Here is a 14,509-nt window from a genome sequence, read left to right as displayed (position 1 = left end):
CCCCCCCCCCCCCCCCCCCACACACACACACACACTTTATCCCCTTATAACTTTGTTGTGGGAGGTGTGATAATGAACTATACCTCAACGGTGAAACATGTTACTTACCTCTGAAGCTTCAAGACGCCCTTGTTTTTTACAGCTAGCATCAGGACAGGTAATAGCCATGATATTGCCCTCCACAATCATCACTTGTAGGTACTGTTTCATACACTGTGGAGCAACATTTATTCACAATTAATTCAATGAAGTTGAGAAAATATTTTTTACAGCACATTTTTTTTTTCTAGTATGAAATGGACATGGAAGCTGTGAAGTACATCATTTGATTTCAAGATTTTGGACCCGGAAGATAAAAGTTGTACAGTGGTACCCACGTATCGTGATTTAATCGGATATTATGATAAACCGCTTATTATAATATTTTCCCCATGAATCAATTTTTCTCTATATAACCTAAGTAAAAAAATATGTTTATTATGATATAGTCAAACGTAGGACCCCGATTATTATAATATTTTTTTCTGTCGTGAATGAAATTTTATTAGCGAAGTAAGTTGTTCGTGCGCGACACCTGGACAATGGGACCAAAGGTCCGGCTAACTGATTGTTACACAGCCCACCAATCCACTAGTATAATAGTAAATGGGGGATCATAAAACTATACTTATACACACATGGGTACTGATGGGTATACTGTGTGCTGAAGTACAGACTCAAATACACCATAATAGTTAACAGGGGATCATAAAACTATACCATTACACACGTCGATACTGTGTGCTGAAGTACAGACTCAAATACACCATAATAGTAAACGGGGGATCATAAAACTATACCATTACACACGTGGATACTGTGTGCTTAAGTACAGACTCAAATACACCATAATAGTAAACGGGGGATCATAAAACTATACTATTACACACGTGGATACTGTGTGCTTAAGTACAGACTCAAATACACCATAATAGTAAACGGGGGATCATAAAACTATACTATTACACACGTGGATACTGTGTGCTTAAGTACAGACTCAAATACACCATAATAGTAAACGGGGGATCATAAAACTATACTATTACACACGTGGATACTGTGTGCTTAAGTACAGACTCAAATACACCATAATAGTAAACGGGGGATCATAAAACTATACCATTACACACGTGGATACTGTGTGCTTAAGTACAGACTCAAATACACCATAATAGTAAACGGGGGATCATAAAACTATACCATTACACACGTGGATACTGTGTGCTGAAGTACAGACTCAAATACACCATAATAGTAAACGGGGGATCATAAAACTATACCATTACACACGTGGATACTGTGTGCTTAAGTACAGACTCAAATACACCATAATAGTAAACGGGGGATCATAAAACTATACCATTACACACGTGGATACTGTGTGCTGAAGTACAGACTCAAATACACCATAATAGTAAACGGGGGATCATAAAACTATACCATTACACACGTGGATACTGTGTGCTGAAGTACAGACTCAAATACACCATAATAGTAAACGGGGGATCATAAAACTATACTTATACACACATGGATACTGATAGGTATACTGTGTGCTGAAGTACAGACTCAAATACACCATAATAGTTAACAGGGGATCATAAAACTATACCATTACACACGTGGATACTGTGTGCTTAAGTACAGACTCAAATACACCATAATAGGAAACGGGGGATCATAAAACTATACCATTACACACGTGGATACTGATAGGTATACTGTGTGCTGAAGTACAGACTCAAATATACCATAATAGTAAACGGGGGATCATAAAACTATACCATTACACACGTGGATACTGTGTGCTTAAGTACAGACTCAAATACACCATAATAGTAAACGGGGGATCATAAAACTATACCATTACACACGTGGATACTGTGTGCTGAAGTACAGACTCAAATACACCATAATAGTAAACGGGGGATCATAAAACTATACTATTACACACGTGGATACTGTGTGCTTAAGTACAGACTCAAATACACCATAATAGTAAACGGGGGATCATAAAACTATACTATTACACACGTGGATACTGTGTGCTGAAGTACAGACTCAAATACACCATAATAGTAAACGGGGGATCATAAAACTATACCATTACACACGTGGATACTGTGTGCTGAAGTACAGACTCAAATACACCATAATAGTAAACGGGGGATCATAAAACTATACCATTACACACGTCGATACTGTGTGCTTAAGTACAGACTCAAATACACCATAATAGTAAACGGGGGATCATAAAACTATACCATTACACACGTCGATACTGTGTGCTGAAGTACAGACTCAAATACACCATAATAGTAAACGGGGGATCATAAAACTATACCATTACACACGTCGATACTGTGTGCTGAAGTACAGACTCAAATACACCATAATAGTAAACGGGGGATCATAAAACTATACCATTACACACGTCGATACTGTGTGCTGAAGTACAGACTCAAATACACCATAATAGTAAACGGGGGATCATAAAACTATACCATTACACACGTCGATACTGTGTGCTGAAGTACAGACTCAAATACACCATAATAGTAAACGGGGGATCATAAAACTATACCATTACACACGTCGATACTGTGTGCTGAAGTACAGACTCAAATACACCATAATAGTAAACGGGGGATCATAAAACTATACCATTACACACGTCGATACTGTGTGCTGAAGTACAGACTCAAATACACCATAATAGTAAACGGGGGATCATAAAACTATACCATTACACACGTCGATACTGTGTGCTGAAGTACAGACTCAAATACACCATAATAGTAAACGGGGGATCATAAAACTATACCATTACACACGTCGATACTGTGTGCTGAAGTACAGACTCAAATACACCATAATAGTAAACAGGGGATCATAAAACTATACCATTACACACGTCGATACTGTGTGCTGAAGTACAGACTCAAATACACCATAATAGTAAACGGGGGATCATAAAACTATACCATTACACACGTCGATACTGTGTGCTGAAGTACAGACTCAAATACACCATAATAGTAAACGGGGGATCATAAAACTATACCATTACACACGTCGATACTGTGTGCTGAAGTACAGACTCAAATACACCATAATAGTAAACGGGGGATCATAAAACTATACCATTACACACGTCGATACTGTGTGCTGAAGTACAGACTCAAATACACCATAATAGTAAACGGGGGATCATAAAACTATACCATTACACACGTCGATACTGTGTGCTGAAGTACAGACTCAAATACACCATAATAGTAAACGGGGGATCATAAAACTATACCATTACACACGTCGATACTGTGTGCTGAAGTACAGACTCAAATACACCATAATAGTAAACGGGGGATCATAAAACTATACCATTACACACGTCGATACTGTGTGCTGAAGTACAGACTCAAATACACCATAATAGTAAACGGGGGATCATAAAACTATACCATTACACACGTCGATACTGTGTGCTGAAGTACAGACTCAAATACACCATAATAGTAAACGGGGGATCATAAAACTATACCATTACACACGTCGATACTGTGTGCTGAAGTACAGACTCAAATACACCATAATAGTAAACGGGGGATCATAAAACTATACCATTACACACGTCGATACTGTGTGCTGAAGTACAGACTCAAATACACCATAATAGTTAACAGGGGATCATAAAACTATACCATTACACACGTGGATACTGTGTGCTGAAGTACAGACTCAAATATACCATAATAGTAAACGGGGGATCATAAAACTATACTAATACACACGTGGATACTGTGTGCTTAAGTACAGACTCAAATATACCATAATAGTTAACAGGGGATCATAAAACTATACCATTACACACGTCGATACTGTGTGCTGAAGTACAGACTCAAATACACCATAATAGTAAACGGGGGATCATAAAACTATACTATTACACACGTGGGTACTGTGTGCTTAAGTACAGAATCAAATACACTGTTTTGTGGTGACATACACAATGTAACTTTCGTTATCTTCATCGGTTCTGAAGGAATGTCACAGAAACAAGAATAATGTTTCACTGATCAATTTAATCACCATCCTCAAATCATGTGAAGTTGAGTGATGGATAACATTGGTGATAACTTGATTTTAAATTTAGGGATTAAGTTTTGGGATAAGTTTCAATTTGAGAGATAACAAAGGTGTGGCATTGCTTGGAGACGGGCACACTGGCTGACATTTTCTAATTTTGGACATGAAGTGCAATCGTATTATCCAAAGCAAATATTTTAGACAGGGATGATATTACCTCTGATTAATTCACAGCCTTTTCACCAAAGTCTAAAGTATTAGTCAGCAACTACTCAAAATAACATAATACACTCTATCAGAGTCAGGAATCAGATTTCATTCATCAACTGATCGTACAATACAGGTTTAAATCGTTCTTTATCGCTAGCCAGAAAGCATGCTAATCGGCCTAAAACACTGATTTAAGAACACAAAGAGTTACACGGTCAAATAATAAGATAAAGCTTACAAGCAGTCAATTCATTTTTTGTTTTTCATTGAGCAATAAAAAGGTCATTGAACTGTGTCGGTACAGAAACTTTTAATTATACGTTTGTATACAGGTAACGTAGATAGGATACGATATTTACACCCACTAGCAAATAAAACACGAACAGACTAGATTCACAATGGCTAATGCACCGTTCTGTATTAATGAAATAATCTAATGTACAATGAGACCCTTGCTGTATGACATGCTAAAAATCCCCGCATTTCCAATCATAAATCATCACCTGGGGATGAAATTGACCACATGGCGGTTTATTTCCAGTGTGAGCTATGTAATCATATTTCCAGTATCCTTTTACAATAAATAATCACATACATTTAAGCCAATCAGTTGGTCTAACTCATTCACCCCAGAAATTTCAAAATGAAACATTTCCACCTTTGAATTGGAAGAGTTCAAATTTATCTGCAGGGGTGAAATTAATGAGTAATGCGTTAGGGGAAGGAAGGATATACGGTATTACATATACTATACAGTAGCAACACACTGCTCATCATGATCAAGACACCAAAGGAAAACCAGACACTACAAATTATGGTTTCCTTTCGTAATGATCATGTCCAGGGTGACTGTCAGCTGTGTTTATATAGCTACCGATTTACAAGCAAGCATGTAGACATTGCTTGATCATATACATGTATTTGGATTTCTTCAGTATTTGGTGTAAAAAGTGTCAAAAACACATATCACCAATTTAAAATTTCCCAAAGCAGCTCTGGTTTTACATACCAATTTCCTATTCTATCATTACATCATGTTCCCAGTTTTTAGACTTCGGTGTGGTACTCAGACGTCTACCTGCAGTTTCATACCTGGGATCCGGTTCTTGTCAATATAGATAAGGTATCACCTAACATGTTGTGTGTTTCCAATGTTTGCAGGTCTTTTGTTCAGCCAAGTCAATAAGAGGTGATAGTACCTAATACCCTGAGGTACGCAGGTGGAACACAGACACTGGGACATAGATCGATACAGCCAAACGATTGATGCCGTAAGTTCGCAATATGATTTGCAAAATGTAGTGAGGTGCATGGATTCTCTCTTGATGAAAAATTAATTAATAATTTATGTGACATAAGAACCATGAAATGAAATATCGCAAATCTTTCTTATTTAGACCTTTACCTGTCAGCAGCCAGGGGGTTACACCCTTCCTTTAGATTACAATATTTGATTCTCCGGTACCAAACATGCTATAATTCATACTAAGTTTTGCTGAAATAAGATAAACTCTTCAGGAAGAAATTTGGCTTTTTCCTGACTCAAATGACCCCTTTTGGCCCAATGCAAGCCTTCAGGGGAACTACATTCTTCCTATACCCAATGAGTGGCTGTTGGGTTCCAAGGACCAAGGATTCTTAATAGGATATATGATACAGATGTATATATGGTTATAGGGTGAAGAGTTTTCAGGACGTAATCCTTGGATTTAATTCCCTATGGATGGTGCATCTCTCAATGCCAAGCATTTGTATGAATAGCTATTAGGTAGGGATATCAACAGTTCTACGTTATGACCAGGAGACTACGTCTCGAAGGTTGGGCTGGACCCTAGGTCCTGTAATTAGCATATGCTTATTCAGTTGAATCTGCATTAAGCGACCACCCAAGGGAAATTAAACAAGAGGCCCAGAGGGCCTGTATTGCTCACCTGAATACTTAAGCAGTCATAGCAAAATATTCTCATTAAATATTATATTGCACTACAGATTTCCCTCGCAAACTGTGTCAGCTCCATCTGTTGAAACTACCAGCCAAATACTATTATAAGATTCTATGCTTTTTGGTCTTCTTCAGAAGTTGTTTGACATATATTTTCCTGTTACCTTGTAAGTAGGTCAATGTCATTTTCCTTCTCAAACTTTGTTAGCTCTATCCCAAAAAGCTACCAACCAAATCTTATGAATCCATTCCTTTTGGTTCTTCAGAACAAATCCTTTGAAATGTTGTTGACCTCTGTGACCTTTAAAGTAGGTTGAGGTCATTTTCATTTGCAAACTTTGGTGAGCTCTATCCCAGGAAGCCACCAGGCAAATATTATAATTTTATGCCTTTCAATGATTATTCAGAAGTCGTTTGATGTTTTTGACATATTTGACACCTGTGACCTTGAAAGTTGGTCAAGGGCATTTTCATTCTCAAACTTTGTTGGGCTCTATCCCAGGAAGCCACCAGCCAAATTTGAAGATTCTATACCTTTCAGTTCTTCAGAAGAAATCGTTTGAAGTGCTAGACACATTTGACCCCTGTGACCTTGAAAGTAGGTCAAGGCCATTTTCGTTCTCAAACTTTGTCTGGCACCATCACAGGAAGCCGTCAGCCACATATGAAGATTCTATACCTTTGAGTTATTCAGAAAAAGTCGTTCGAAGCATTTGACAAATTTGACCGCTGTGACCTTGAAAATAGGTCAAAGTAATGTTCATTCTTAAACTTTGTCGGGCTCCATCCCAGGAAGCCATCAGCCAAATATAAAGATTCTATACCTTTTAGTTCTTCAGAAGAAGTCCTTTGAAGTGTTTGACATATTTGACCGCTGTGACCTTGAAAGTAAGTCAAGGTCATTTACATTCTCAAATTTTGTCTGGCTCAATCCACGGAAGCCACCAGCCGAATTTGAAGATTCTTTACCGTTTAGTTCTTCAGAAGAAGTTGTTTGAAGCAGTTGACATATTTGACCCTTGTGACCTTGAAAGTAGGTCAAAGTCATTTCACTCTCAAACTTTGTCGGGCTCAATCCCAGGAAGCCACCAGCCAAATTTGAAGATTCTTTACCGTTTAGTTCTTCAGAAAAAGTCGTTTGAAAAGTTTGACACATTTGACCCCTATCGGGCTCCTACCAACGAAGCTTTCAGTCAAATATCATAGCTCTATACCTGTTCGTTTTTCAGAAGAAGTCCTTTAAAGCTAAAGTTGACAGACGCCGGACACCGCACCATGACAGAATCTCATTTGCCCTTTGGGCAGGTAAGCTAAAAAACGGTCGACAAATAAAAGTGGTCGTTTAATAAAGTTTGACCATATTTTGTACAGAATTACACAAACAATTACTTCCAAAAGAATCCTTATTCAGACAACTGTAATCAGACCACCACACCAAGCGCACATTTATACATGTATATACAGGTAGTTTAAAACAACATCGTTCAATAGATAAGGTGAATAAATAATCAGTAGTCGAGTGATAATTTTGACATTAAACAAACAACTGAGAGTGTTTCAAAAGAATTGTAATTTCACTCAAAACAAACGATCGCCGGTGACTTGCTGAAGTTCTCAACTTATACGACTGTGTTTTCGGTAATAACCATGATTTAAGCTAAATTGTTACGCAAGATATTGTTGTTGAAATGATAGCGGTTTCTGTTGTGATCCAACAGATGGGTACAAGTGTATTACCCTTTATTTTACGATGGGAACTCAGAAAAGAGAGTCCTGTTAAAAAATGACCTAAATAAAGCCGACAGCGTGTTGCCAAAAAACAGATCGGTATTATTGTCGTTAGAAACGATATATTTGTTAACATGAACATGTTTAGTGCGCAGTTACGCATGCGCTGATATTTAATGTTAATTTCATGCGACAGTGATGTCATGATCATCTCAAAGCCTCGAACTGCACTCAATTTGGTTTTGTCAAATTTGTTCAATGAACTTGGTGAAAAGATCGTGAAGTAGCCCTTCGTCAAATGTGGTGACAGTCGCAAATTTGGAGTCACGCAGCTATTTCAACGACCGTTTGGTATATTTTCATCAAACATGGTCGTTTAAAGTAAGATTTGGGGTCAGTATTGGGTGGTTGCTGGTCGCGTTAGACAGATAGTCGCTTAATACAGTTGAATTACATAGTTAAAACGGTTGGGAGGAATGGAAAGTGGTCGCACATAACAGATGGTCGTTTAATACAGATGGTCGCTTGAGCAGATTCGACTATATATATATATGGTTATCGGGTGGGGATTACAACAGTTCCATGTTATGACTAAGAGACTAAATCTCAAGGGGTGGGCTTGACCGCAGGTCCTGGGTCTTGGTAGCATTTGTTTTCATCTCTTCATAGTCAGCAATTGTATATATGGCTATAGTATGGGAATCTCATCTGTTTCCATGTTATCGACCCAGAGACTAAGGACCACTTGTAGTATGATTCTGTAAGTGTGCCTTTTTCAGCTTTCATTCACAACTCCCTGGGGAATCAGCCCCTTTGTTTGTACATTTTTTAATCATCATCACCTGAGGATGCAACCAACCAAACAGCGATCACGGCTGATATCCATCATACATCGCTCAAGAGAAGTCCAGTTACTGCACAGCAGGTATCAAAATAGTGTAGTGTCACTGTGATCCTCTGACATATCACATGTACACTGCATCACATGTAAAATAGGGGCCACGTGATGGAGATAAAGTAATGCAGGTACAATATACGGCCCTACGTTCCCCAACACTACGGCAACACCTGTCTCCTCGTTAAGGACCCACACGTAGTCTGTGGTGTGACTGCATTCCTCTTACTGTCATCCCAGGTCAAAGACTTCAGTAGAAATCAATAAGATTAGTTGGGTAATAGATACACACCTAACACATCATAAGGTTGTACGACAATAGCGTAGGTCATATATAACAGCGAACATATACCCCCACCATTTATACAAAATCGACTTCCCTTTGACCTAAACCAAATATTTCTACATTGGAAAGGAAGTAGAAGTGTTTTTTTTGAAGATTTACCCCCCCCCCCCCCCATTTCTAGGACCCGGCTCTTTGCCCCAAGAGGGACGGACCACACCCGCTATTTGTACATAGAACCGTTAACTCTTTGGCCAAGACTGTTCCAGACCGAATTTGGTCAAAATCCACTGAGCCATTGAGGACAACAATCATTTTATAAGTTGATGGACGCCGTGCTACTGCATAAGCTCACGTTGGCCAGTTGAGCTAGAAATTAATAGCAAAGTCACATGCCAAATATCATGGCCCAAGAGTTTATGGCCATTCTGAAAAACATGTTAAAAAAGTTGATGACTGATGGAAGATGCACTATGGTAAAATCACACTACCTAACCCTCCGTTGTGAAGGCATTTTCAGCTGAAATTGGCTTACCGTATACAATTTTGAAAATATTTTATGATGAGACAAGGTGGTTGATGGGTAAACATGTATTAAGGATGGGGAAAGTAATTAACTTGGTCATGGCCATTAAATTTAAATCCAATCTGAAAAGAAGTAAATTAGAGAAATAGTTGATGGACGGACAACAGATCATGTATCTGAACAAAACATTATGGCACAAAAAATAATTTTCCCTTTTTAGTTTTAGTGTACAAATTCTCTCTTACCTTTTCACAATACAAACATTTGCAGTCATGAAGTTCGTACATCTCCGGGAGAGTACATTCGGAGAGGCATAATCGACAACTGATCAGAGGGTCTATAGCAAGGTCCATACTGTTCTTGCTGCTTTGATAGGCTGCCATCTGTAGGTTTGTCCTGGAAAAAAAAGAACCATATAGGTAGTACTTTGGTGTGAACAACTTTGTAACTGACAGGTTCATTGCAGAGAACTAAGGAGCCGTGATTGTATGGCGAATAATGGTAGAACATTGACCTTGTGAACGGATCAATACATATTTTAAGAAACTCCGTACTGATGAAACTTATATCATATAAATATCAAGACACGATGGTGTGTTAAGTACTTTATTCCGGTCCACACTGACACCTTCCTCTTGGTCAACATCACAACAAGAGTCAAACATCTTATCATTATAGAGCTTACATGATCTGCGATTACTGAACATGATATAAATTAAGTTGATCTTCATAGAGGTATTTTGAAAAGAGGTTGTGGGGTGTGTAATACAAATGGCTGTACCCTAACGGTCAGAGTCAAAACATGTCAGAAGTGAAGTAACCATTATGACTCAGGTCTGTAGCATCGAGGTCACTGGAACACATCAGAAGTGACCTATCATACTGAGGACTGTACCCTAAAGGTCAGAGTCAAAACACCCCAGAAGTGACGTAACCATTATGACTCAGGTCTGTAGCATCAAGGTCACTGGAACACGTCAGAGGTGAACTTATCATACTGAGGACAGAAGTGACGTAACTATTATGACTCAGGTCTGTAGCATCGAGTTCACTGGAACACATCAGAGGTGACCTATCATACTGAGGACAGAAGTGACCTTGACCCATTTATGAGAGCTCTGAGACAAGATATAATGGTTCTGTAGTTATGACACCTTGTCCTCATCTGAAGATCATTTATAATTATCTCCTCTGTAAACTTAGCATCTCTTAAACCCAGGACATCTTTTAAAGATCTTCACTTCCACTCTAAAGCCTTTAGGCTTCTCTAACACCTTCTGCTTTCTGAGTGTACCAATGACCTCCTCTGAAAAGCCAAGACCGTCTCTGTAAATGCTCTTTCAGACACCACTGACTTTCATTGTGATCTCAGAATTATTTTGACTTTCACCTGATCATCTTTGTAAAAGGCTGACTCCTATGTAAACCACTGAACCTCTTTGTAAGGCAGCTGACCTCAATACAAACCACTGAACCTCTTTGTAAGCAGCTGACCCCTATACAAACCACTGAACCTCTTTGTAAGCAGCAGTGAGTGACTCCTACACAAACCACTAAACCTCTTTGTAGGCAGCTGCCCCATATACAAACGACTGACCTCTTTGTAAGCAGCTGACCTCTATACAAACCACTGAACCTCTTTGTAAGCAGCAGTGAGTGACCCCTACACAAACCACTAAACCTCTTTGTAGGCAGCTGACCCATATACAAACGACTGACCTCTTTGTAAGCAGCTGACCCCTAGACACACCACTGAACCTCTTTGTAAACAGCTGACCCCTATACAAACCACTGAACCTCTTTGTAAGCAGCTGACCCCTATACAAACCACTTACCTCTTTGTAAGCAGCGGAACTATATACAAACCACTAAACCTCTTTGTAAGCAGCTGACCCCTATACAAACCACTGAACCTCTTTGTAGACAGCTGACCTCTATTCAAACCACTGAACCTCTTTGTAAGCAGCTGACCCCTATACAAACCACTGAACCTCTTTGTAAGCAGCTGACCTCTATTCAAACCACTGAACCTCTTTGTAAGCAGCTAACCCCTATACAAACCACTGAACCTCTTTGTAGACAGCTGACCTCTATTCAAACCCCTGAACCTCTTTGTAAGCAGCTGACCTCTATACACACCACTGAACCTCTTTGTAAGCAGCAGTGAGTAACCTCTATACAAACCACTGAACCTCTTTGTAGGCGGCTGACCTCTATACAAACCACTGAACCTCTTTGTAAGGCAGCTGACCTCTACAAACCACTGAACCTCTTTGTAAGCAGCTGACCCCTATACACACCACTGAACCTCTTTGTAAGCAGCTGTCCCCTATACAAACCACTGAACCTCTTTATAAGCATCTGACCTCTATACAAACCACTGAACCTCTTTGTAGGCAGCTGACCTCTATACAAACCACTGCACCTCTTTGTTGTTCCACCTCTGCTAACACTTAGTAATGTCTTTTGATAGCACCCTAATTGTTGAATGATCATATCTAGGAAATATTTCCATACCAAATGAAAACAACTGATTATCCTATTAAACAATCTCAAAAAAAAATACCATTAACTGTTGGAGCCAATTGTTGGTTATATTGGCAGGCTTTCTGATCAATGACAAACCAATGCTAAATTCTGATGCACCACTGGCCTTGTAAATATCATTTAATTTTACGGACATGAAAGTCACATATTGACTTGACAAGGTACTTGACATTTCTCCCCCCATGTCAGTTTTTTAGCTAGGAATTAAGCTGCAGACGACAGTGCAGTCTGGGACGAGGTAGTACATACTCCACGTTATATTGGGTGACACTACACAAAATCACACGCCACTACGGTGAGCAAACAGCAGCAGGAACAGCACACCAGCACAGATCACATGTGTTGCCATGGAGGGTTTAAAAGCCTGCTTTTTTATACCACTAGGGGATCTGATTAGCAGCCCTAGCATGTCTGAGTGATTACCTTGATTGACACGGGAAGGTGATGGAAAGCTCGTTCGTTCAGTACATGACGGATGACTTTGTTCAAGACTTAACCTACTTCAGAATCAACAATTGACTTTTCCTAGTAATTAACGAGAGGAAAAGTTAAAAACACAGAACATTTAGGGACTTGATATATTCATTTAGATTTTTTCTGAACGTCACACACTTGACATATATCCTACAGAAATATTTTTTGGTAGAAAACCTTAAGACATTAAAACATCATAGACATAACATGCATTTCTTGATGTAATGATTAAAAAGTTTTGAAACACTTCAAAAAACATGTTGATGGGCTGTAAAGGTAACTGGTACATTGTTCTTTGAGTGGTATATATATAGCTGTGCTAGGGACAGTCAAATTTGTTTTAAAATCAAGGGTTTTCAGGTTTTACCTTTGACTTCAAACGTAAAATATATACAATTACACTCCTGCCATGTTATAAAGCTGTCAAACCTGGGAATTGAAAAATATAGCTGTCATGCATAACATACTTTAAAAAAAGCATGTGCTGCTGGCTGGCTGAGCTGATTATGACAACACCCTCATGATGAAATTTTAATTTAAAGAATATCAGAATGTGACACTGCTTTATAACATCATATCATTACATATTCCACGCCTGTTAAATGTACTACAACAAGAAATGCATATCAGAGGTGCTTATAAGGTCATTGTTACGTGTATTATTTATCTTGTCTATAGATCTAGATAAGTTGATGTTTCAACAGTTTGAAAAATATATGGTGTTTATTTTATGTGGATATAACTTTGTAACCTCCAGTTTCATTTTTAGAACACACATGACATTGTATTGTTGGAAAAAACCAGGTGGTAAATACCAAGTTTGTTTTCAACACAAACAGTAATTGAGAAGACTTGTTTTGAGAGCGTTTGAAAAAGTATGGTTATAGTTTTCATTGTCAAGCAAAGAGTGCATAGGTCACAGTAGGTAACCTAACTCTTGCACTCTGCACTCCACCATCCTAAGATGTCCCTGTACACCAAATCTGGCTACTCCAGGTGAAATAGTATAGAAGATATGTCCAGGACAAACTTTGATTCTCGGAAGGAAGGAAGGAAGGAAGGAAAGACGGATGGAGTGAAAAACTATAAAGGGTTCTTGCTAACTTTTCAAAAATATGCTAGTATTTGAAAGATATAGATAATTAAAGTTATCCATTCGGTATCAATGAAGTTCTGAATTTTCTACTTCTAATTCTTACTATTGAAAAAAAAAAAAAAAAAAAAAGCAAATGTCAAAATAATTAAAAAGATAGGTTTGCCCTCAGATTTGACCCACAATGAGTAACTCTCTAAAGCTAGTATTTAGTCCCACAACTATGACATCATTTGTGCAGTTCATTCCATTGACTAAAAAACTAAAACATTACCTAGGTTTGTCTTGTTATGTTTTTCTTAGTGTCTAGTTTTACGGGCCATCAACATTATTTGAAGTCATTTAGGTCCAAGCAACACTAAAAACAGGCGTACACAAAAACGAATACATCAAACTCAAGCTAAAAGGTTAAAAGGTAAAATGTTCAAAAAACATCAAAGCAAATTAAACATCCTTAAAAAGAACACGAAGAAACAGTACGTTTATATCAAGAAAAACATGCGGGCAGCTTACCATTGATCGATCCCCTCCCCCGTATATTTACAAGATATTTTTCGGGGACTGACTGACCTTTTCTGGCTCTATCATTACTCTTAGTTCTACAGTTTCTGGGGTGCTTTATCCCCTCCCCCTTCCCCTTGCATTCCAGGGCTTCACAGCAGGCCCCTATTTTCAATCTGCCC

At 38.5% G+C, this 14,509-nt stretch overlaps 1 protein-coding gene across 1 annotated transcript in view; it reads right to left on the bottom strand.

Annotated features, from left to right (window-relative positions):
- LOC110454414 (probable E3 ubiquitin-protein ligase RNF144A) overlaps window positions 1-14,509 on the bottom strand; it is a 52,595-nt gene that overhangs the window by 25,491 nt on the left and 12,595 nt on the right. Inside the window, exons 3-4 of the mRNA XM_021503901.1 lie at window positions 9,958-10,108; window positions 109-213 (exon numbers count right to left, since the gene is read on the bottom strand). Of these exons, the coding sequence (XP_021359576.1) occupies window positions 109-213; window positions 9,958-10,108 (256 nt within the window). The remainder of the gene's footprint in view (window positions 1-108; window positions 214-9,957; window positions 10,109-14,509) is intronic.

This window comes from Mizuhopecten yessoensis, unplaced genomic scaffold (genome assembly GCF_002113885.1).
Source record: "Mizuhopecten yessoensis strain PY_sf001 unplaced genomic scaffold, ASM211388v2 scaffold7833, whole genome shotgun sequence".
NCBI lineage: Eukaryota > Metazoa > Mollusca > Bivalvia > Pectinida > Pectinidae > Mizuhopecten > Mizuhopecten yessoensis.
This window is presented reverse-complemented; position numbering and strand designations above follow the sequence as displayed.